The 26,038-nt window shown below is 44.5% G+C and overlaps 1 protein-coding gene across 1 annotated transcript in view; it reads left to right on the top strand.

Annotated features, from left to right (window-relative positions):
• Window positions 1-26,038, top strand: part of ube3d (ubiquitin protein ligase E3D) — a 118,945-nt gene that overhangs the window by 23,053 nt on the left and 69,854 nt on the right. Inside the window, exon 8 of the mRNA XM_078399821.1 lies at window positions 10,991-11,163. Coding sequence (XP_078255947.1) covers window positions 10,991-11,163 — 173 coding nt within the window. The remainder of the gene's footprint in view (window positions 1-10,990; window positions 11,164-26,038) is intronic.

Raw genomic sequence — 26,038 nt, forward strand, 5'->3', positions numbered from 1 at the left:
GTGGGTGTAGGATAGTGTTAATGTGCGGGGATCGCTGGGCGGCACGGACTTGGTGGGCCGAAAAGGCCTGTTTCCGGCTGTATATATATGATATGCTATGATGATACAGCAATTATTTTGTAAACAAGAATTATTTTTTAATGAAGCCTTTCTCGTTTTAAATTTTTGCTGAATTGGAATTTGTGAGTTTATGGTGGTGCATTTTTGGAAGCAATTTGTGCACAGGAATGCTGGTTGAAAAAAAATTGAAAGGGCAATGGTTTGTTATTCAGTGCATTTTGAGTTCTTAGTGCCTAATAATGAAATCAAGGATCATATAGGCCTGAAGAGGGGTCTCGACCTAAAACGTCACCCATTCCTTCTTTCCATGCCGCCTCTCCCGCTGAGTTACTCCAGCATTTTGTGTCTACCATCAAGGATCAGACGCACTGAATGTATTTGTCGCTGAAATAGTATTGCTATTCTCACAAAAATGATATTAAGTAAACTAGAGCTAGATAGAGCTCTTAAGGATAGCAGAGTCAGGGGGTATGGGGAGAAGGCAGGAACGCGGTACTGATTGAGAATGATCAACCATGATCACATTGAATGGCGGTGCTGGCTCGAAGGGCCGAATGGCCTCCTCCTGCACCTATTGTCTATTGTCTAAGTTGGACACGAAGTGCTGGTGCAGGCAGAAAAAAACCCCCCAGCTCCACACATCTCCTTTAATTTTCCCCCTCTCACCTGAAAGCTATGCCCTCTACTGTTTGATATTTCCACCCTGATGGGAGAGGGGAGAAGAGGGAGTGGCCGAGGTGTGACTTGTCCGTGATTATGCTGCTGGCCTTGCCGAGGCAGCGTGAGGTATAAATGGAGTCAATGGAAGGGAGGTTGGTTTGTGTGGTGGTCTGGGCCGCCTCCACAATTCTCTGCAATTTCCTGTGGTCTTGGATGGAGCTGTTCACTGTGTACACTCTTCATTGTACGCGTGTTGATCAACCCACTTCCAGGGCAAGGCTCGGTGAGAATGTTGCGGTATGTGGGAGAAAGAGGAAGAATTTACATCAAGCCTGCTGATGGATTGAACGCATTGGCTCCTCGCCATAGCCTCAATCCCTTTGCCTTGTAAACCCACTAATTGCTCGTCAAACCATTAGCATGAGTCACCTCGGCGACTAGTCTTGGTAAATTATTTAACATCCCAGACTGTCTGCTGGAAAATTTCCACCTGACTTCCTCTCTTCCACATTTAATTTTTTTTAAATTTTGATTGGTAACCTCTTTATTTTGCATGAATAAACAATTTGCCTTGATTGACTTTGTGAACCCTTCACGTTTGTCTTCACTAAGGGCATTTTAATATTGAATTGGGTTCATGTTTTGCCATTGTTGATTTTGTTGAGTTTAGTTTAGAGATACAGGGCAGAAACAGGCCCTTCGGCCCACCGAGTCCACACTGATCAATGATCCCGCACATCAACACAAGCCTACACACACGAGGGACAATTTACACGTATACCAAGTATACAAACCCAAGCCAACTAACCTACAGACCTGAACATCTTTGGAGTGTGGGTGGGAACTGAAGATCTTGGAGAAAACCCACGCGGTCAAGGGGAGAACGTACAAACTCCGTACTGACAGCACCCGTAGTCGGGATTGACCCCGGGTGTCTGGCAGTGCAGGCGCTGTATGGCAGCAACTCTACCGCCGTGCCACCGTTGTCTCCCACCTTATGCAAACCTGCAGCTAACCTTGGGCTTTCTACATTGCCCTCTGTGCACAGCTGAATTCTTGTTGTAAACACTTTTGTATCAGACCCGGTAAACGGAGACACACAAAACTGCTGACGATGGAAACTTGAGTAAAACAAAATGCTGGAGTGACTGCTGTAGTTTATTTTTTAAACCAAAAATAGATTTATTCCATTATTACTATTTACAGTACTAAACGATACAAACAAACCCAAGACCATAATACAAATATTCTTAAATAACTATTTCACAATCCTTGTCAAGGATACATTCCATCCCCCCCGGGATTCCCGGAGAGCCCGTGGACAGCGTGTAAAATATATCTAAAAGTCCCACAGGGTCCCTCTCTAACACCACCTGGGCTCGGACGTAACCCCGTAAAAGGGGCAGGGAACCGGGCTCGGGCAGAGCCCTCTTTCCCCTGGCGCTGCGACAAGTGGATGGCCAGCTTGGCCAGGCCTAGGAGCAACCCACCTAGGACATCTTCAGCTCTACCCTCTCCCTTGCTGAAGTTTGGGGTGGCCCAGTGAGACACTGAATTGTTCCAGCGTGCGGTATTTTTGTTTTACATGTGCGTAGGGCTCTGCTGCTGAGTTTGGAGCTAAATGTTGAGGGTGTTCCTGGTGAGACATCCACACAATGCAAGCACGGAATTAGCAAAGGTGCAGGGACTATCGCACCATTTAAGGAACATTTAGACAGGTACATGGATAGGATAGGTTTAGAGGGATATGGACCGAACGCAGGCAGGTGGGACGAGTGTGGATGGGACATGTTGGTCCGTGTGGGCAAGTTTGGCTGATGGGCCTGTTTCCACGCTGTATGACTCTATGAGGTAGGCTCAAGAGGGTGATTGCTGATTAGCTCCAGAGACCAGGGTTCGATCCTGACTACGGGTGCTGTCTGTCCGGAGTTTGTCTGTCCTCTATGTGACCACATGGTTTTTGTTCCGGTTCCCTCCCACATTCCAAAGTCGTGCAGGTTTGTAGGTCATTTGGCTTCTTTAAATTGCCCCTAGTGAACAGGATGTGCAACTGGGATAACTAGTGTACGAGTGATTGTTGGTCGGCACGGACTCGGTGGGTTTACGAGCCTGCTTCCACGCTGTATCTCGAAACTAAACTAAATTCAGCTGGTCAGGTATAATGAAAGGCTGTCAGATAGCATCTATGGAGAGAATGGATAGGCGACGTTTGGGTCTGGACTCTTCTTCAAACTCCGCAATCTATATACACTGGCAAATCCGAGACTATTGATTCATTCCACCCAAGCATTTCCTAATGTACATTGCATTGGCCCCTGAAATAGATTATGTGCTGAGACAATTATTTTTTGTCAGATATTGAGTTGCAGGACTGGAAAGGAAAATGACACTGACAAAAATAAGTTAATGACTAGACCAAATGGGCCCAAACCTGTCTTGCATTGGTGCAGCACCCTCTCCTCCACCCCTCCCCCTCTCCCCCCTCCACCCCATCCCCCTCCCCTCCTCCCCCTTCCCGTCCCCCCACTCCATCCCCCTGAGTTTCTAATGTTCAGATTTGGTTTAGCAATAAAGTAATTTTTATCTGGTGTTGCACAAAAATGATAAATACAGTTGAATCACAGCAACATTTCTTCAACATCTCTGGAGAAAAAGGAATAGGTGACGTTTCGGGTCGAGACTCTCCTTCAGACTCTCGACCTGAAACGTCACCTATTCCTTTACTCCAAGATGCTGCCTGTCCTGCTGAGTCATTCCAGCATTTTGTGTCTGTCTACGGCTTAAACCAGCATCCACAGTTCCTCCCAAAACATTTCTTGAACTCTTGATTAGGCTTTTTTAAAACTATGGTGTTACCTATTTGATGAAGTGTTTTAGGCTAGGTATGTCATATCCTGAAAGGAATAGATCGGGTAGATGCACAGAGTCTCTTGCCCAGAATAGGGGATTCGAGGACCAGAGGACATAGTTTCAAGGTGAAGGGGAAAAGATTTAATAGAAATTTGAGGGGTAACTTTTTCACACAAAGAGTGGTGGGTGTATGGAACAAGCTGCCAGAGGAGGTAGTTGAGGCTGGGAGTATCACAATGTTTAAGAAACAGTTAGACAGGTACATGGATAGGAGAAGTTTGGAGGGATATGGACCAAACGCGGGCAGGTGGGACTAATGTGTATATGGATGGGAGGGGATTGGAGGGTTATGGTCTGAGAGCAGGTAGATGAGACTAGGTCAGAGAAAGTGGTCGGCATGGACTGGTGGGGCCGAACGGGCCTGTTTCCGTGCTGTAATTGTTAATGTAGCTGGGCATGTTGGCCGGTGTGGGCAAATTGGGTCGAAGGGCCTGTTTCCACACTGTATCGCTCTATGACTCTTATTATTTTGAACACTGAGAAAAGGCTGAGCAAAGTGATGCAAACTAATAGGACTTGATCTGTATGTGAATCTTCACCAGCCAGCCCAGTCGGGTGTGGTGGAGATTAAACGGTGAGTGTTAAGTGTGGAACAGAGCCACCCTTATTACATTCTTCATGGTGACTGTGCTGTCAGGGTAAATGTCAACTGGAAGCTTAGGCAGTGGCACCTGAAAGAACGAGGAGGCGTCATTGGCAAAATCTCTCTGTCTCTCAGACCCCTGGTGAATAGATTGCGCTGCATGTTCAGCCCTCCATTATATTGATCCGAAAAAAACTCCAGCCTCAGAGGTGAAGGAGTCGTGCGCCGCTGGGTTAGATAAATCAGTGACAGCGTCAATACACACAAGGTCAAACTTGTCACGTTGAGGAATTTCAAGCAGTGAATTCAGCTTCCACATGCAATGCTGGACCATCTGTCAGTTCAGACACCCACACAGACAGTGGAGCTGAGCAACTTGCCTGCCAATCCAGGGATGTGATTTAAGATGGCCAGTCTTCCATGCTGCCCTGGTGCTTATTTAATTGTCCCTGGTTTCTGTAAAACCAGCAGCCCGCGATAAATGACACTGCCGAAAAGAATTTTAAACAAGATTAGCTTTTTAAATTAAAAAAAAAAATCTTCTCAGCGCTGGCCATCTAATTGAAGTATTGAATTGGGAATTAAGAATTAAATTCAACAGTGTAAGTAATGCTGTAAAACAAACTTGTGGCCTACAGTTGGGGATCTGCTCCTGAATCGCTCTGGAGTCGAGCTGTCGTTCATTCCAGGGGGTTGGAGAGGAATAAATCGGGTGGATGCACAGAATCTCTTGCCCAGAGTAGGGGAATCGAGGACCAGAGGACTTAGGTTCAAGGTGAAGGGGAAAAGGGGATTTAATAGGAATCGGAGGGGTAGCTTTTTCATACAAAGGATGGTGGATGTACGGACCAAGCTGCCGGAGGAGGTAGTTGAGGCTGGGACTATCCCAATGTTTAAGAAACAGTTAATCAGGTACATGGATGGGACAAGTTTGGAGGGATAGGGACCAAATGCAGGCAGGTGGGACTAGTGTAGATGGGACATGTTGGCCAGCCTTGGCAAGTTGGGCCGAAGGGCCTGTTTCCACACTGCATCACTATTGACTCTAACATGTGGAGGCACTTTGTTACGAGAGGGAGTGGAACCCGGGGGGTTGGGGGCGAGTTATTTTTATTTTGGAATTGCAGGCCGTATAGAGAGTACAGTGGAGATAAAATAAACAAGTGGATAATTTGCAAAATTGAGCACAGGTTGTTGGGTTGAGGTGGCACCCTATTGTACTTGGAGTGGAAAGTGGGTTGCACAATCAAGTCCAGTTTAAGCTCGGCAAAGTTCACTGACCGGTTTGGGGGTTATTGGCGGTGAGCTGGAGGTGCTCGGCTACTTGCTGGTGAAATGCTAATCGTGCAATTAGTGCTAATTTTTTATTTAATAGAATGACAGATTCTTGGAGATTGTAAAATGCAAAACAGCCATGTGAGTTAATGTTAGGTCTCTGACATAACTTGTTAAAGTATCATGAATTATGCAGGTAAATAATGTCAATATAATCCTTTGTTAGCATTTTTTCCTCTGTGTGTGTGTGTGTGTGTGTGTGTACATATATTATATATATATATAGTGTGTGAATATATATATATGTGTGTGTGTATAGAGACACACAGGCACACAGACACAGACAGACACACACACACACAGGCAGACACACACACAGGCAGACACACACAGACACACACACAGGCAGACACATTCAGACGGACACACAGATGGATACACACGGACAGACAGACACACACAGACAGACACACATAGACAGACACACAGAGACACACACACACACACACAGATACACACAGACAGGCACACACACACACACACACACACACACACACACACACACACACACACACAGGCACACACACATACACAGGCACATACGCACTCTCATAACTTTTATTTGCCTCATTGACCAATCAAGCAGACCGCTGAAAAGAATTCTGGCAGAATGTGTTGAATTATTTTTATTCCGATCACTCTTTTGTACGAACTGCTTGTCTTAGCACTTTTTAAATTGCAGCTTAGCAATGTGTGCATTTATTTTCCTGCTTAGTAAGTCATTGGTTATGTTTGCAGCTCTTTATTGTATTTCAGTCACAACTGATTTGAGAACCAGTTACATCAGTTAATCAAGTTCTTTCTTGGCCATTGCTTCCTGGGTGACACATGAAGTGAATTGACATTAACATGTCTGATATTTTCATGGACAAATTATTTACAGTCTCTCAGTCAATGGACTAATTATTGAAGGCTTCTGCAACAGGAATGAATTCTCTCTTCAAGCACCTTTCTTGTACCCAAGTTTGTTTCTTTTTAATAGGATGCACTGGGAATACGATAATTGCCTACTTGACCTCTTAGTTTAGTGTAGTTTAGAGATACAATGCGGAAACAGGCCCTTTGGCCCACCTAGTCCATGCCGACTAGTACTGTCCTTCACACTAGGGACAATTTACCCCAGAAGCCAATTTAGGTGCAGATTTGCACGTCTTTGGAATGTGGGAGGAAACCGGATCATCCCGAGGAAACCCACGCAGTCACAGGAAGAACGTACAAACTCCATACAGATAGCACCCGCAGTCAGGATCTAACCTGGGTCTCTGGCGCTGTAGGGCATTAACTCTACCACTATGCCACTGTGCCGCCTAGGATGCTGCCTGCTTTGCTGAGTTACTCCAGCACTCTGTCTTTTTTTTTCTTCTGCTATATCTTGGGCTCTCCAGCATATTGTAAAAGCTTGATGGAAATTCATTCTTTTGGGATCCTGCAGTGTTGTGGAGACCCGAGAGACCGCAGATGCTGGAATCAGTCTGAAGAAGGGTCCCGACCCGAAACGCTGTCGGGCTATTTCCCTCTGCGGATTCTGCCTGACCCTCTAAATTCCTCCAGCACTTTGCTTTTTGCTGAAGGGTTGTGCTTGTCGTGCCAGTGTGAGCGATGAAGTCCAAAAGAAATCACCGTTCAGAACCAGCTAATGGTGTGTGTTTGAAGACTCGGCTGTTAAAAAAATCTGTGATTGAAATTTCTTTGGATAGCATTTTATTTGCCCTTATTAATGAAAAATCCTTTGTTTAAAATCCTGACATTTAAAAATCAAACAATCATTAAGGGAACATTGCCAATTAAGCGCGATGTGAGTCATAACATTTATGGAGTGTAACTAAGTTGTTGGTCTATAAAAGCTGCCAATAGGCATGAATGTTTGCAAATCTTCTCAAGAGCACTTCAGTCTTAGATCACTGTTTGGTTTGAAAGCCAATCAATCCTGAACTTAGGATCTTTGATTTATTCTCCCGTACAATTGCATCTTATTTTTCTATCGTGATAGAGAGAGCTAGTGGGTCGCTGTCAGATTAGCCTAGTTGAGTAACTGTGGTGAATTTTGTAAATAGTACATAGTGCACCTGCAGTGGGGGAGGGTGTGAATGTTAGGTGTGGATGAAATGTGAATCCATAGGCTTACTTTGTTATGGCGTGCACTCATCCAGATGGTTGGAGAGTATTCATGTCCTCTCTCAACCTCCTCTTCTCCAGGGAGAAAAGAACCAAATGCAGGCTCGGCGATCATTTCGTTGAACACCTCCACCCAGTCCGTCTGAACCTACCTGATCTCTGGGTTGCTAAATGCTTTAATTCCCCCTCCTATTCCCACACCGACCTTTCTGTCCTGGGTCTCCTCCATTGTCAGACTGAGGCCCAGTTTAAATTGGAGGAACAGCACCTCATATTTCACTTGGGCAGCGTACACCCCAGCGGGATGAATATTGACTTCTCTAACTTCAAGTAACCCTTACTTTCCCTCTCTCTCCATCCCTCCCCTTCCCAGTTCTCCGACTACATTTTATCTCTGTTTGCTTTGTTGTTATCTTCTCCCAGCTAACAATGGTCTATTCTACATGTTCCTTGATCTCCATCCTCTTTGTCCCGTTTTCACACCGTACACTTCCTTATCTATGTATCTCCCTCGCTCCTGACTTCAGTCTGAAGAAGGGTCTCGAACCGAAATGTCACCCATTCCTTCTATTCCAGAGATGCCGCCTGTCCCGCTGAGTTACCCCAGCATTTTGTGTCTATCTTCAGTGTAAACCAGCATCTGCAGATCCTTCCTACAGCTTCTCCATGTTCTCATAATAACTGACACGTTCCATCAGCCATGATCACATTGAATGGCAGTGCTGGCTCGAAGGGCCGAATGACCTCCTCCTTCACCTATTGTCTAATGTCTATTATCACAAGCAACGCCATGGGAAGATGCTTAGGCTTTCTAATGTTGGAGATGATCTTAGCCTGCCACCTTTGTGACATGAACGCTACATGTCATTAACCAGTTGCGATCAGAATGTGTTATGGGTCTTGTTGCGTGAAGATATGTACTGCCTCATTTGCCGAGGAATTGTGAATGGAATTAAATGTTGTGCAAGCATCAATAAACATTCCCACTGTGGTGGAGGGAGGGTCAGTAATTAAGCTTCTGAAGGTAGATGCGCATGGGCTTGCCTTGAGGAACTCCTGCAGTGACGTTCTGATTGACCTCCAATAACCACTGTCATCTTTTGTCTATGCAAATGGGCATCGTAGCAATCAACGCTACCTTGATATCAGGGTGTCAGGGGTTGTGGAGAAAAGGCAGGAGAATGAGGTCCGGAGGGAGAGATAGATCAATCATGATTGAATGGTGGAGTAGACTTGATGGGTCGAATGGTCTAATTCTGCTCCTATCCTTTATGACCTTATCAAGGACTATTACCTTTTGGAATTGGGCGCGTTGTTCCATCAATGTGAAGTGTATTGCAATCAATCTGAAGAGGGTCCCTACCTGAAACGCAATCTATCCCTCGTCAGATGCTGTCTGACTGGTCAGAGGCATGATATCCTGTGTGTGGTTCATTGGGCAAGTGATGTTCTTGGTCATTGGTCAGTTATGTTCTTGGGGATGAGAGGATCAGATTGAGCTGAGGTTCTGCTGGAGAGCTGGGTTAATGGGAAAAACAGTTGGTTAGGCAGAGGATCAAATGCTTTTCAGACTTGACAGGTGGTTGCAACAGACAAAACTTTAAAAGAAGATCCATTGTGAAGACAATTGGCTCATTGGCAGCAACCCAGCAAGTCCTGGCCCTATATAGTTTAGTTAAGTTTACTTTATTGTCACATGTACCTAGCTCAGTGAAAAGCTTTTGTTACGTGCTAACCAGTCAGCGAAAAGACAATACATGACTACAATCGAGCCATCCACAGTGTACAGATAGATACGATAAAGGGAATTACGTGAATAACGTTCAGTGCATGATAAAGTATAGTAACGTCCGATCAAAGATAGTCCGAGCTATCTCCAATGAGGTAGATTGTAGCTCAGGACTGCTCTCTAGTTGTTGGTGGGATGGCTCGGTTGCCTGATAACAGCTGGGAAGTGCAGTAGCATAGTTAAAGTAAGAAATACTGCTTGTGGAGTGGAGATTTAAAAGAGTGGAGTGATTGTCATCCATTTCTATGACCAGCACACAAAGAGTCGCCTGGCTTAGGAGCCGTACCACCCTGGCAAACTCAAACCTCCAAGGTCTGATTCACTGAGTGAGATTGCACCTCAGTAGCGCAGTATTTTTAGATTTAGATTTAGAGATACTGCGCGGAAACAGGCCCTTCGGCCCACTGGGTCCGCACCGCCCAGCGATCCCCGCACATTAACACTATCCTACACACACTAGGGACAATTTAAAAAAAACATTTGCCCAGCCAATTAACCTACATACCTGTACGTCTTTGGAGTGTGGGAGGAAACCGAAGATCTCGGAGAAAACCCACGCAGGTCACGGGGAGAACGTACAAACTCCGTACAGACGGCGCCCGTATTCAAGATCGAACCTGAGTCTCCGGCGCTGCATTCGCTGTAAGGCAGCAACTCTACCGCTGCACCACCGTGCCGCCCTAGTATAATTTTCCACAAGTTATGCCCATTTTCAGGGCCAATAGACTCCATGAATCATACATTGGGAAGACCTGGAATAAATTTCTGGATTTCCACAGGTGGCGTTTAGTTTAGAGATAGAGCATGGAAACAGGCCCTTTGGCCCACCGCGTCCCTGCTGATTAGCAATCACACGAACACTACTTCTATCCTACATACTAGGGACAAAATACAGAAACCAATTAACCTACAAACCTGCACGTCTTTGGAATGTGGAAGGAAACCGGAGCACCAGAGAAAACTCATGCGGTCACAGGATGAACGTACAAACTCCATACAGACAGCACCCCTAGTCAGGATTGAACCCGGGTCTCTGGCGCTGTAAGGCAGCAACTCTACCACTGCACCACCATGGCATTTGCCAAGTGGGTTTTAATAGTTCAGTCAACCAATGCAAGGTGGCGCAGCGGTACAGTTGCTGCCTTACAGCGAATGTAGTGCCGGAGACTCAGGTTCGATCCTGACTACGGGCGCCGTCTGTACGGAGTTTGTACTTTCTCCCCGTGACCTGCGTGGGTTTTCTCCGAGATCTTGGTTTCCTCCCACACTCCAAAGACGTACAGGTATGTAGGTTAATTGGCTGGGCAAATGTAAAAATTGTCCCTAGTGTGTGTAGGATAGTGTTAATATGCGGGGATCGCTGGGCGGCGCGGACCCGGTGGGCCAAAGGGCCTGTTTCCGCGCTGTATCTCTAAATCTAAAAAAAAAATCTAAATTGCTGCCAAAGTTGTAGGAATCTCGAGCCTTTGGCTTTTATTTACTTTCAAGTGTACTCCATATTCACATGTTATAGATGTGTTTTTCTTCCTTGTTTGCAGCTCTGGCTTTTGAATTCGGACACCCTGTTGGTGAGATCTCACAACAATCCCTATAGTGATTTTACTGCAGCCGTCAATGACACTGTGAAGAACGAGTCTTCAATCCAGCACTGCGAGGCCCTCAATGCTGTCAAAGTCCTGTATCATCCCTGCTTAAAAGGAAGAAACAAAATGTAAGTGGATGCCTCGGCTTTCAGTATCTCTACGGGGTTTTACAGAGCATGTGGACAAAGGAATGTTGCGAATGGTTTGTGACTCTTGTGAAGTGTGATGTTAGTGTAGTCAAGTCTGTTATGTAAAATCCACAGCACAGATTTTTTGGGTGCAGTGTTGCTTAGTACTAGGCTAGCTAGACTTGTCCACTTTGGAGTGAGCTGTAGGGAAAGGTTGAACAGGCTGAGAGGAGTCGATGCACGGAGTCTCTTTCCCAGCGTAGGAGTATCGAGGACCAGACAACATAGGTTTAAGGTGAAGAGGGAAAGAATAAATAGGAATCTGAGTGGTAACTTTTTCACACAAAGGCTGGTGGGTTTATGGAACGAGCTACCGGAGGAAGTAGTTGAGTTAGGTACTATCGCAACGTTTAAGAAGCAATTAGACAGGTACATGGATAGGACAGGTTTAGAGGGATCTGGGCCAAACATCGGCAAGCGGGACTCGTGTAGATGGGACATGTTGGTCAGTATGGGCGTTGGGCCGAAGGGCCTGTTTTCGCGCTGTATCACTATGAGTTCAATCTCAAGTCAAGTCAAGTCAAATTTATTTGTCACATACACATACACGATGTGCAGTGAAATGAAAGTGGCAATGCCTGCGGGTCGTGCACAAAAAGAAAAAAGAATTACAGTTACAATCTGCTGTTGGATTTGAGAGAATAACCGTGATTTGGAGAGAATAACCATGGACTTCTGGATAGGTTTCTGACCATTTATTTATACACGAGATCGCCAAAAAGAACTGCCTCTTTATCGTATACCTGATCATCGAAAACTCTGTGTAAGGGCTGATTTCCGTTACTCAAATGTCCTTGACATGGGGGTCGCCTAGACTTTGTGGCCAAGCATGGGATTTCCATTCCTCTATTGTTGTCCTTCACTTGGGCTCCCTTGGGCTCTTCTGTGACTGACATTTTTATTTAAGTGAAAGCACTTTGTCATTGAAAATATAAATAAAAGGAATCATAGAAACATATCAAAAATTCTTGAGGGATTGGACAGGAAAAATGTTCCCGATGTTGGGGGAGTCCAGAACCAGGGGTCACAGTTGCAGAATAAAGGGTTGGCCGTTTAGGACTGAGATGAGGATAAACCTTTTCACCCAGAGAGTTGTGAATCTGTGGAATTCTCTGCCACAGAAGGCAGTGGAGGCCAATTCATGGGATGTATTCGAGAGAGAGTTAGATATAGCTCTTAGGGCTAACGGAATCATGGGATATGGGAAAAAAGCAGGAACAGGGTACTGATTTTGGATGATCAGCCATGATCATATTGAATGATTGGAGGGCTGAATGGCCTACTCCTGCACCTATTCTCTATGTTTCTATGAATGCAGCATGCATCACCTCTGCCACTCATTTTTATTTCTAACTAGAGGGGGCAGATCGAGTGTAAATATTGGTAAATTTGCACTGCTGCTTCTATAGTTGTTACATAACATTTCTCGGTTAGGCTGCTGAACATCTTAGTTTTTTCTTCCCAAAGGAAAACTGAGTGATAACCAGGTGTATAAAATTACGAGGGGGAAGGACAGGGTGAATGCACAGCGTCTTTTACCCAGAGCAGGGGAATCGAGAAACAGAGGACGTAGGTTTATGGTGAGAGGGGAAAGATTTAGTTGGAACTTGAGGGGCAACTTTTTCCCACATAGAGGGTCTGGAATGAGCAGCTGTCAGAGGAGGTAGTTGAGGCAGGTACTATCACAACATTTAAAAGACATCTGGATACATACTTGAAGATAGGCACAAAAAGCTGGAGTAATCTCAGCGGGTCAGACAGCATCTCTGGAGAAAAGGAATAGATGACGTTTTGGGGTGAAACCCTTCTTGGGAAAAATTTGGAGGGATATGGGCCATATGCGTGCAGGTAGGACTAACCTACAATGGACAAGTTAGGCCAAAGGGCCGGTTTCTGTACTGTATAACCCTATAACTCCAACCAAAAATCAGGCATGCCATGTCCCTGCCTGATGTTGCTCATTGCATTCCACTTATTTGTGCTTTACCACTGGTCGGTGATAATGGCTTTTCAGCCATTTTCTTTGACATCATTTTTCTTTTCAACCAATTTACTGAGCTTTCCTCCAGCAGCAAACGTTAATTGTATTGAAACTCAGAAATAAATACTGTAAATTCGCAGCTCGCTGTAAGACCAGGTGATAAATACATTTAAGCCTCACTGATCATTAGAAACTCGCACAATTGCAATACCACCAACTTAGTTTAGACGAGGTCCACGTTAATCTTTAAAACTAAATTGTTACTTCAAGCAGCGATCACTTTAAAACAAAAACCCAAAGTCTTTAACCTTTTTATTTAACTTTAGGGAATTTCACTTTGCTTTCATCTCAGCACAGAAATATTGATGTTGGTCCTAGGGTCATGAAACTTAAATTTGATTCCTATTTTCCCCAATGGACGTTTATATAACTTGGTACTTGACCTGGTGCAACGTGCCTGAATTACAGAGAGCCGAGATCCATGCATAAGACAACGGATGGGACTTTGTTCCCCTTCTGTGGTGATCTGTTGAACCAGAGCTGTATTGTGAAACTGTCAAATATCATTTGTGGAATAAAATTCAATTTATGCAACCTCTGCAAAAAATGCACAAGAATGTCATTGACAACTTGGATCTCCCAGTCGTAGGTCATGTTTTTCCTTTTTTCCTCTTAAAGGAAAAAGTTTCAGTAAATGCAGCTAAAGTAACAATCTGAACTACTTATGGATTAAATTTATCAGAATTTCCTTTAATAAGGTACAGTTTAGGGCGGCACAGTTTGCGCGGCGGTAGAGTTGCTGCTCATAGCTCCAGAGACCCGTGTTCGATCCTAACTACGGGGGCTGTCTGTATGGAGTTTGTACGTTCTCTCCATGACCTGCGTGGGTTTTCTCTAGAGTCTACGGTTTCCTCCCACACTACAAATCCGTACAGGGTTGTCGGCTAATTGGCTTGGTATAATTGTGTATTGCTCCTAGTGTGTAGGATCGTGCTGGTGTGCGGGGATCGCTGGCTGGGCCGATTCGGTGGGTTGAAGGGCCTGTTTCCGCGCTGTATCTTTAAACTAAATTAAACTAAATTTCTCTGTGGAAACCAGAGTATGAGCTTGCATCAATATTGTCCTTTTGATGCTCTCGTTCTGAATTAATTACCTCACTGTGCAATCTAACTGCTTATCAAAAATAATAGCGAAGCATGTTCATCCATTTTATCATGATGGAATGTTTACAACAGTTTCCATTGCAAACGTTGAGTTGAGTTTAGTTTATTGCCACGTGTGCTGAGGTATAGTGAAAACCTTTTGTTGCGTGCTAACCAGTCAGTGGAAAGACAATACGTGATTGCAATCGAGCCACCCACATTGTACAAATACATGATAAAGTGAATAACGTGTAGTGCAAGATAAAGTCCAGTCAACTCCAAAAGTATGAAATGCTGCTGTTGGATTAGAGGTTTAAAAGAGCAGAGCGATTGTAATGCGTGATAGAAACATAGAAAATAGGTGCAGGAGGAGGCCATTTGGTCCTTCGAGCCAGCACCGCCATTCATTTGGATCATGGCTGATCCTCCACAATCAGTAACCTGTGCCTGTCTTCTCCCCATATCCTTTGATTCCACTCGCCCCTCGAGCACTATCTAACTCTCTTTTAAATTCATCCAGTAAATTCGCCTTCACGACCTTCTGTGGCAGAGAATTCCACAAATTTGCAACTATCTGGATGAAAAAGTTACTTCTCACCTCAGTTTCAAATGGCCTCCCCTTTTTTCTTAGACTGTGGCCCCTGGTTCTGGACTCCCCCAGCATTGCAGATCCACTTCTGTGACCAGCACACAAAGGCTTGCTCGGGCAAAATCTTGGGTGCTGTGTCTTGGCAATGTTTTATGGGGTGTGGATTTTTGAATGGGAACCAGATTACACGCATTGATGTAAGTTATTATCAGATAAAAGTCAAAAGACATTGTCATTTTTTTGTTCCCTCCACCATCTGGTAGCTGTTGATTCCTGCGAATTGATTATTGTTTGGGTGAGGAAATTCCGGATGCTTTCAACTAATTTGGACCAATGCCACTTTTACATGCTTCTTATAATTCAAGATTTTTGTTTAGATTTAAATTTCTTGTTAATTTTGAATCAGGAAATAAGTGGAAACATTTAACAGGGTGGGGCAGGTTTGCGAGTTTGTGTTACAGGTGAGCGGCTTTTCCTCAGACACTAAACTATACATTATACAGACCCTGTATACCATGGTACCCCTGCATACCAATGATGCCATCATTCCAGGCAGAAAGACTGAGGATTCTCCAGTGTCTTCATTATATTGAAAACACTTTTGGAAACTACAATTCAACCGTGGTCTGAAGAGAGTGATTTGCAGTTTGAGTACTGTTTTCTTCAACAGTTTTCGCAATATGGTCATAAAGTACTTGTTAATCCCCCTGCTCTAATTTACCTTTTACTATGTGGAACTTTATGTATTTTAAGCTATTAAGCAATTAACTGACTTTTGAGTATCATTGACAGCTATAGAGCATTAGTCAAATCAACGTGCAGAAAGGAACTGCAGATGCTGGTATATACCGAAGATAGGCACAAAGTGCTGGAGTAACTCAGCGGGTCAGGCTGCATCTCTGGAGAAAAAGTACGGGTGGCGTTTCAGACTGAAGAAGGGTCACGACCCAAAACGTCACCCATCTTTTTTCTCAGAAATGCAGCCTGACCCGCTGAGTTACTCCAGCACTTTGTGTCCATCTATTAATCAAATCAAGTCAAGTTCATTGTCATATGTACAAGTACAGTTTGGTACAAGTACAGTTTGGTACAGGTACAATGAAAATCTCAAGAGTGCTTAGTTGTCATGTATTTGCAACAAAATGTTCTCAGAGATTCAATATAATCCAGGATAATTTTCATTTTTTGGATATTTATCATTACAGTCATAGGGTCATAGAGTCAGACAGGGTGGAAACAGGCCCTTCGGCCCAACTTGCCCACACCGGCCAACATGTCCCAGCTGCACTAGTACCACCTGCCTGCGCTTGGGCCATATCCCTCCAGCCTGTCTTATCCATGTACCAATCCACTTTTTTAAAAAATGGAACCATAGATTTTTTTTAAACCCCGATTACATTTTACAATTCAGAGCGGCATGGAATAGTACTGATTTGTCCTCCTCACTCTTTAGCTTTTGCTTCAGTAGGCAACACGTTTTCTCTTGGCTGGGGTTGCTCGCAAGAGGGAAACAATCTCATGATACTGGCATGACACTTAAGACCTAGATGAGAGGAGATTTCTTCCCCCAGTGTGTGGTGAACCTGCGGAATGCTCTACCAAAGGAAGCTATGGAAGCAAGATGCTGGATATTCAACGAGATCTGGGTGTCCTAGTGCATCAGTCACTGAAAGGAAGCATGCAGGTACAGCAGGCAGTGAAGAAAGCCAATGGAATGTTGGCCTTCATAACAAGAGGAGTTGAGTATAGGAGCAAAGAGGTCCTTCTACAGTTGTACCGGGCCCTGGTGAGACCGCACCTGGAGTACTGTGTGCAGTTTTGGTCTCCAAATTTGAGGAAGGATATTCTTGCTATTGAGGGCGTGCAGCGTAGGTTCACTAGGTTAATTCCTGGAATGGCGGGACTGTCGTATGTTGAAAGGCTGGAGCAATTAGGCTTGTATACACTGGAATTTAGAAGGATGAGGGGGGATCTTATTGAAACATATAAGATAATTAGGGGATTGGACACATTAGAGGCAGGAAACATGTTCCCAATGTTGGGGGAGTCCAGAACAAGGGGCCACAGTTTAAGAATAAGGGGTAGGCCATTTAGAACGGAGATGAGGAAGAACTTTTTCAGTCAGAGAGTGGTGAAGGTGTGGAATTCTCTGCCTCAGAAGGCAGTGGAGGCCAGTTCGTTGGATGCTTTCAAGAGAGAGCTGGATAGAGCTCTTAAGGATAGTGGAGTGAGGGGGTATGGGTAGAAGGCAGGAACGGGGTACTGATTGAGAGTGATCAGCCATGATCGCATTGAATGGCGGTGCTGGCTCGAAGGGCTGAATGGCCTACTCCTGCACCTATTGTCTATTGTCTATTGATATATTCAATGGAGATGGATAGATTTCGAGACACATCTGTCATCGAGGGTTGTGGGTGAATGCAGGATTAAGGTACGAAATAAAGGATTGGCCATGATGAACAGCAGGGTGGTTGAGTTTAGTTTATTGTCACGTGTACTGAGGTACAGTGAAAAGCTTTTGCTGCATGTTAACCAGTCAGTGGAAATACAATACATGATTACGATCGAGCCATCCACAGTGTATAGATACATGATTAAGGGGAATCACGTGAATAACGCTTTGTTATTGCAGTATTTAGTTATTACTGTATTTAGTACGATCGAAGGACTGAATGGCCTCTTCCTGATGCTGTTATTCTCTGTCGGATTTCTATTCTCCACTTGTAGTTTAGTTTACTGTCACGTGTAGAGGTACGGCAAAAAGCTCGGCTCATCATGTTCATACAGGACTAATAAATGAGACCCTTTGACCCGAAACGTCACCTACCCATGTTCTTCAGAGATGCTGCCTGACCCGCTGAGTTACTCCAACACTTTGTGTCCTTTCGTGTCCATTAACCAGCATCGTTTAATGGAGGCAAACAAGCAAACCACTTGCTTCACCTATTTAATGCCTAATCCTCCTGGCCTCAAAGAAACCAGGTTGCTGAAGGAAGGCAGGAATTACTGGATCCAGCAGCAGTCTTTAATTTATCAGATAGAATTCAGTCACACACTGATACGGTCATTTTCGTGCCTTGAGTATGTAGTTATGGGTAGGATTTCCTTAGATCGCTCCTGATAGAATAGAACCTTGTTCGTATCTTTTACATTAAAATGTAATTGTAAGTTGATACATGATCCCAGGAATGAGTAGGTTCACCTATGATGAGCGTTTGTCGGCACTGGGCCTGTACTCGCTGGAATTTAGAAGAATGAGAGTGGGGGGGGACCTCATTGAAACGTACAGAATAATGAAAGGCTTGGATAGAGGGGATGTGAAGAGAATGTTTCCACTAGTGGGAGAGTCTAGGGCTAGAGGTCACAGCCTCAGAATTAAAGGACGTTCTTTTAGGAAAGAGATGAGAAATTTGTTTAGTCAGAGGGTGGTGAATCTTTGGATTTCTTTGCCACAAGGGCTGTGGAGGCCAAGTCAGTGGATATTTGTGAGGCAGAGATAGATAGATTCTTGATTAGTACAGGTGTCAGGGGTTACGGGGGAAGGCAGGAGAATGGGGTTAGGAGAGTGAGATAGATCAACCATGATTGAATAGCGGAGTAGACTTGATTGGCCGAATGGCCTAATTCTGCTCCTATCACATGTGACCGTGCGACATGGACAAGATTGCATTTTGTGGGATTTCTTGTTGAAAAGCACAGGAGCAATCAGGTTACCGAGTTACCTTGTCACACGAAGCCTGCTGCTGTGATGACTCAGTTAGTTGCAGGCACTTTAAAATGTTCCCGTTAGACAATAGGTGCAGGAGTAGGCCATTCGGCCCTTTGAGCCAGCACCGCCATTCAATGTGATCATGGCTGATCATTCTCAATCAGTACCCCGTTCCTGCCTTCTCCCCATACCCCCTGACTCCGCTATCCTTAAGAGCTCTATCTAGCTCTCTCTTGAATGCATTCAGAGAATTGGCCTCCCCCGCCTTCTGAGGCAGAGAATTCCACGCCGGTCATGCAATAAAGGAAAATACAACTATTGCACTGACGAGGGAATGATAACCAGAAACATCATATAAAATAATTGGCAAGAGAACCAGAGGGGAGACGTGCAGATTTGTTTAAAAACAGCGAGTTGTTCGCAGCGTGGAAGAGAGGTAGTAGCAGATTCATTAATAACTTTCGAAGGAGAATTGGCTCTCTACTTAAAAAGGGGGAAAAAAATATGCATGCTATGGCAATACAATCTGGGAGTGCTGATGGATTGATGTAAAGGAAACCATCAAAGTAAAGGAAAAACAAAATAAATTGCAAATGCTAGAAATAAAAGAGAATCCAAAAATGCTGTAAACACGCGTCAGATCAAGCAGCATGTTCCAAAAAATGTTTTTTTGACCCGTAATATTAACAGTTTCTTTCTCTGCAGTTGCTTGCTGAGAGTTTCTGGCTTTTCTGTTTGTAGTGCTTTCAAACTGAACTGACCAAACCCCTCTGGTTGGAATGGGTTCCTTTGTGCTAGAAGATTAGAAAAGCATCAACATAGCAAAGACCCAGTGAACTTGGTAAAAAAATAATCTCGTTGCTATTGAACGGAATGATTTGATGTAGTGATTTTGTGATTGAGGTCATAAGTGATAGGAACAGAATTAGGCCATTCGGCCCATCAAGTCTACTCCGCCATTCAGTCATGGCTGATCTATCTCTCCCTCCTAACCCCATTCTCCTGCCTTCTCCCCGTAACCCCTGACACCCTTACTAATCAAGAATCTATCTATGCCTGCCTTAAAAATACCTACTGACGGCCTCCACAGCCTTCTGTGGCAGCAAATTGCACAGATTCATCACCCTGTGACTAAAGGAATTCCTAGAAAAGAACTACAGATGCTGGTTTACACCGACGCTAGACACAAAATGCTGGAGTAACTCAGCGGGACAGGCAACATCTCTGGAGAAAAGAAATGGGTGATGTTTCGGAAGGGTCTCAACCCGAAACATCACGCATACCTTCTATCCAGAGAGTGCATTTTGCATATTTCCTGTTATTTCAGACTTCCACCTTTAGTAGTTTTGTGCTACAGACAATTCCTATAGTCCTGGTGAACTATTTGGTTGAACTATTTGTAGTTTAAAGTGATTGTTGATAATCCGATGATAACGTTTTGTATTTGAGATGTTGACAATGCTTTGGTGTAAAGGGACTGATTTTATCTCAAGGTTTCAAGGGTCAGTTTATTGTCACATGTACCAGTTAAGGTACAGTGAAATTTGAGTTACCACACAGCCATACTAAGTGAAAAAGAATAAGACACACAACCACATAATAGTTAACATAAACATCCACCACAGTGGATTCCACATTCCTCACTGTGATGGAAAGCAATAAAGTTCGATCTACTTCCTCCATGGGTAATGTGCCGGCAGATAAGATTAGTTTATCTTGGCATCATGTTCAGCACAGACATTGTGGGCTGAAGTGCCTGTTCCTGTGCTGCACTGTTCTATGTTCTCTGAAGGAGGGTCTCGAACTGAAGCGTCACCCATTCCTTCTCTCCAGAGACGATGCCTGTCCCGCTGAGTTACTCCACCATTTTGTGTCTTTCTTCGGTGTAAACCAGCATCTGCAGTTCCTTCCTACGCATCAGTTTGTCTTTTGGATGAGGTGTTTACTACAAACTTGCATCCTAGGTGATGTTTTCAGCACTTGTTTGCTAAGCAAGTGTTAAAAAATAACCTACCTAGGTGCCACGTGGTGGTATCAGCTCTTTGTAGTTGACTTATTTTTATAACAGCTGCTGATAAGTCACAAAATATTGAGCTGTATGCCTTTTTAAATCCTGTTATATGAAAGATAACACTGTAGGAAATCACAGCAACATAATAATAACCAGATCTCTTTAGAATAATAGGACGTATCTTTAGAATGCCACAGAAGGCTGTGGAGGCCAAGTCTATGGATATTTATACGGCAGAGATAGATAGATTTTTGAGAAGGGTCTCGACCCAAAATTCCTTCTCTCCGGAGATGCTGCCTGTCCCGCTGAGTTACTCCAGCTTTTTGTGTCTAGCTTCGGTTTAAAGCAGCCTTCTTACACATAGATAGATTCTTGATTAGTACGGGGTGTCAGGGGTTATGGGGAGAAGGCAGGAGAATGGGGTTAGAAGGGAGAGATAGAGCAGCCATGATTGAATGTCAGAATAGACTTGATGGGCCGAATAGCCTGATTCTGCTCCTATCACTTATGAACATGAGAATGGAGAATTTCTTTAACTAGAGGGTGGTAAATCTGTGGAATTAATTGCTACTGAATGGCATTGCCATTGTCATCGCCAAGTCATTGGGTATTTTTAAGGCAGAGATTGATAGGTTCTTGATTAGTAAGGGCGTCAATAATTACAGGGAGAAGGCAGGAGAATAGATCAGCCATGATCGAATGGCGGAGAAGACTCGATGGGCCGAATGGCATAATTCTGCTCCTATGTCTTATGGTCTGTCTTAAATCAGCATGTTGATAATGTAGCAGAATTTAAGACAAGTTCCGATTGCCTTTAGGCTAATTACTGCCCCGTGAGGACATTACCCTGAGAAATGTAATGAGCCAGTTGCGGGATTTCTATACACAGACTTTCATCTCTCTAACAATAGATCTTGAATGCTGCAATGTTCAAAGTGATAAGGAGAAGTCCCATTCCTTCTCTCCCGAGATGCTGCCTGACCTGCTGAGTTACTCCAGCATTTTGTGAATAAATCGATTTGTACCAGCATCTGCAGTTATTTTCTTATACTCTTGGAGGATAATGTCTGTTTGAGATGAACCAGTTTCTTACTGACTGGCTCATTCATTGTAGTGGTGCAGAGTTTTGATGTGCAAAGTGCAGGGAAGAGATGAGCCATTTCTTCACATTTAGGAAGAGGGCGAGAAAAATATTAATTAGAACATGTAGATTAATTTTGGTCCCGTGTAGCTGGATCTGACTCCCCGTCCACCTCTCCGAAACATTATTTTCCAGCTGAAAGCAACGATGGAAAAATCTAAAGATGGGACAAATTGCTTTTGCATTTGAAATATCATCAAGTAAAGTGGAAGATAGAACAAAAGGCATTCAGCCAGGAGTGTGTTGGGAAACAGAGGAGTTGAGTGTTTTGGCATTGAATGCTCTGATAGTGTTGCACAGTCTCCCAGAGATGGGTATTAGTGTTGGCAGGAGTGAATGGTCCACGGCTCATCCCATGGTTATGCTACATGCGTTTGATTCTTTATCAGTCACCAAAGCAGTGTCAATTGCTCGGGAATTAAATTTATGGCATGGATAACCGTCTGTGGTTGGGCCCTCAGCCTAACTTGTCCATGGCAACCAAGTTGCCTAAATGCGCCAGTCCAATGAGCCTGCACCTGCCCCGTAGCCATCAAAACCTTTCCTATCCATGCACCTATCCAAGTGACTTTTAAATGTTGTATTTTGTACACGCCTCTACCACTTCCCCCGGCAGTTCGTTCCATATATGAATCATCCTCTCTGGGGCTAAAAGTTGTCCCTCAGTTCCTCTTCAAATCTTTCCCTTCTCACCTTTAAACTATTGTGGGAAACAAATGGGAAAGGAGAAAAACCGTACTTAGAGTACTGTGTGCAGTTCTGGTCTCCATATCACCGGAAGGATATCACTAAACGAGAGACTAAAAAGACTAACATGGACATTGCCAAGACTGGAGGTCTTGTATATGAGAGACTGGGTGGCTAGGACTGTTTTCCTTGGAACAAAAGTGGCTGAAGGATGACCCGTTTAGAGGTTGATAACATTTTATAACAAAACTTTCATATGGTCGACACAATGGCGCAGTGGTACAACTGCTGCCTTGCAGCGCAAGAGACCCGGGTAGCGCAGCGGTAGAGTTGCTGCTTTACAGCGAATGCAGCGCCGGAGACTCAGGTTCGATCCTGACTACGGGTGCTGCACTGTAAGGAGTTTGTACGTTCTCCCCGTGACCTGCGTGGGTTTTCTCCGAGATCTTCGGTTTCCTCCCACACTCCAAAGACGTACAGGTATGTAGGTTAATTGGCTGGGTAAATGTAAAAATTGTCCCTAGTGGGTGTAGGATAGTGTTAATGTACGGGGATCGCTGGGCGGCACGGACTTGGAGGGCCGAAAAGACCTGTTTCCGGCTGTATATATATGATGATGATATGATCCTGACCATAGATGCTGTCTGTCTGCAGTTTGTACGTTCTCCCTGTGACCACGTGGTTCGCTCCAGAGTACTCCCACATTCCAAAGACGTCCAAGTTTGTACGTTAATTGCCTTCTGGAAATTGTTCCTAGGGTGTAGGATAGAACTAGTTTACGTGTGATCGTTGGTCGGTGTGGGCGGAAGGGCATGATTCCACGCTGTAGCTCTAAACTAATCTTAAGTCATTTATATAATCGCATGGAATAGTGCAGGAAAATAGCATTGAATGGCAAGCAGGTATGATGAGTCAAATAGCCCTCTCCTGCTCATATTTCATCCAAGCGTTCATTTTGTTTTGTTTTTCCTTTTTAGTTGAATGTATTTTCTGACACTCTGACCACCAATGTTCAAATGTTTCTCTTCTACATTGCTGTGTTTCTTGCCCATTTTATCTTCCCAAGTTCTATTCTCAGCCCTTCAAAGTAGTTTCTTTTAGGAAAGAACACACAAAGTGTTGGAGTAACTCTGTAGGTCAGGCGGCATCTCTGGAGAACACAGATAAGTGACGTTTCAGTGGAAAGGTCCAGACTTGAAACGTCATTGATCCATGTTCTCCAGAGATACTGCCTGACATGCTGCGTTACTCCAGCACTTTGTGTTTTTTTTCTTTTGTAAACCAGCACATCCCAGTTCCTTGCAACTCCAGCTTCTTTCCAACCTATTTTAGAACATTTAAATTGTCATAATCTATATCTTGATCAAATATATTTTTCTTTGGGTTCTGTGCAGTAATGGGGAGTTGATGAAATGTCTTTCGTCATCACATGCATGATATGAATCAAAAATCAGACCTATACGATGTGCAAGTTTAAAAACTATCCTGATACTTCAACACAGAAAATGGCAATTTGAGAATCTTTGTGTACTTTCCTTGGCGCAGTGTGCTTGTACTTTGAGTTTTTGTGTTATTGTCATGTTTATGGGGCAGGGTGGTGCAGCGGTAGAGTTGCTGCCTTACGGCGCCAGAGACCCGGATTCGACCCTGACTACGGTACTATCCATACGGAGTTTGTACGTTCTCCCCATGACTGCGTGGAATTTCTCTGGGTGCTGCGGTTTGTTCCCACACTCCAAAGATGTACCGGTTTGTAGGTTATTTGGCTTTGGTAAAAATTATAAACTGTCTCTAATGTGTAGGATAGTGTTAGTGTGCGGGAATCGCTGATCGACATGGACTCGGTGGGCCGAAGGGCCTTCTTTCACACTGTATCACTGAACTAAATTAAACTAATAATAGTTTAAATGCACTCATTATTTAAGAATGATAATTTTCATCACATTCCATTTCATTTGTAAGGCGACATTGTAGTTCAGTTAACGTCTGGACTGATAATTCACTATCGTCACTTCAGATTCTACCATGGGAGCTGGGATATTTAAATTCAGTTCATTAAGTAAATTCTGGAATTAAAAAATAGCTAGCAACAATTGTTACAGTGAAGCTAACAAATAATTGCAGAAAATAAATTCACAAATATCCTTTAGCATTCACTAATGCCACTAATTCACTGACTGAGGTGGTGGTGGAGGCAGGTACGATAGTGGCATGTAAGAGGGTTTTGGATGGGTTCATGGATATAGAGGGATATGGATCTCGTGCAGGCAGAGTAGATGAGTTTAACCTGGCATCATGTTCGGTATGGACATTGTGGGCCGAAGGGGTGTTACTGCGCTGTTTTGTTCTGTTTTTCTAACTTGATCTGTAGTGACTACACTCACAGCAGGATGGTTGGAATTTACCTCTCCTTTTGAGCTGACACTCAATTTAAGCCACTCAGGGTGGCAAGGTGGCTCAGCGGTAGAGTTGCTGGCTTATGGCACCCGAGAAACGGGTTCGACCCTGACTACGGGTGCTGTCTGTACGGAGTTTGTGCGTTCTCCCAGTGCCCGCGTGGGTTTTCTCTGGGTGCTCCGGTTTCCTCCCACACTCCAAAGATCGAACCCGTGTCTCTGGTGCTGTAAGCGCTGTAAGGCAGCAACTCTACCGCTGCGCCACACGGATGGTTGGAACCGAAAGGGCGGCACCGGGTATAGGCTGTTGACTGATTGATGGAGGTTGGGGGAAGTGAGAGGGTGCTCAGAACTGATGGATGGATGGTGATGCAAATGGGCTGTTGGGAGGGTGCAAGAAATTGGGGACTGGGCCACGGGAGATCATGGGGTCGGAGGGGGCAGGTTTGGGGTTCAGGGCGAATAACGTCGGGGCTTCCAGGGTCGACGGACGGTGGATTAAGACGGGATCCCTGCAGTGAGGGTGATGATAAATACCCTTTGGAGTAAGTAATCTTTAGGTTAATTGGCTTGGCGTATGTTGTACATTGTCCCTAGTGTGTGCAGGATAGTGTTAATGTGCGGGGATCGCTGGTTGGCGTGGACTCGGTGGGCCGAAGGGCTGTATCTCTAAACTAAATAAGTAACAGGAACTCATTGACTTGCGTCAGAGGAGTCCCAGTCTGGCCCAGTGCTGGGGAGACCAGGTCATCCTCGGTCCACCTAACAGTGGTTACACCAGCGAAAACATGTCCCCCTCAGAAATGAATGGTACCAAGAGAATGACTTGTCCCTCACACGAAGATCATATTAGGGATTATTGAGTGTGGATCTTCCAAAGTGACATTGGAGCAGACCTCCTTTAACCAAGCAGTATGAATATTGATTTCTCTAACTTCAAGTAACCCTTGTGTCCCCGTCCCTCCCCCACCCTAGTCGATGTACTACTTTCTTTCACTGCCGTCCTGTTGAGTTTCACTGTCAGGACGATGCTGCCTTACCTGCTGAGCTGCTGCCGCACTGCGTCAGAGAGTGGGTTTGATCCTGACCACGGATACTGTCTGTGTGGAGTTTGTACGTTTTCCCTGTGACCACGTGGGTTTCCTCCAGGTGCTCCGGT

This window comes from Rhinoraja longicauda, chromosome 5 (assembly GCF_053455715.1).
Source record: "Rhinoraja longicauda isolate Sanriku21f chromosome 5, sRhiLon1.1, whole genome shotgun sequence".
In the NCBI taxonomy this organism is placed as follows: domain Eukaryota; kingdom Metazoa; phylum Chordata; class Chondrichthyes; order Rajiformes; family Arhynchobatidae; genus Rhinoraja; species Rhinoraja longicauda.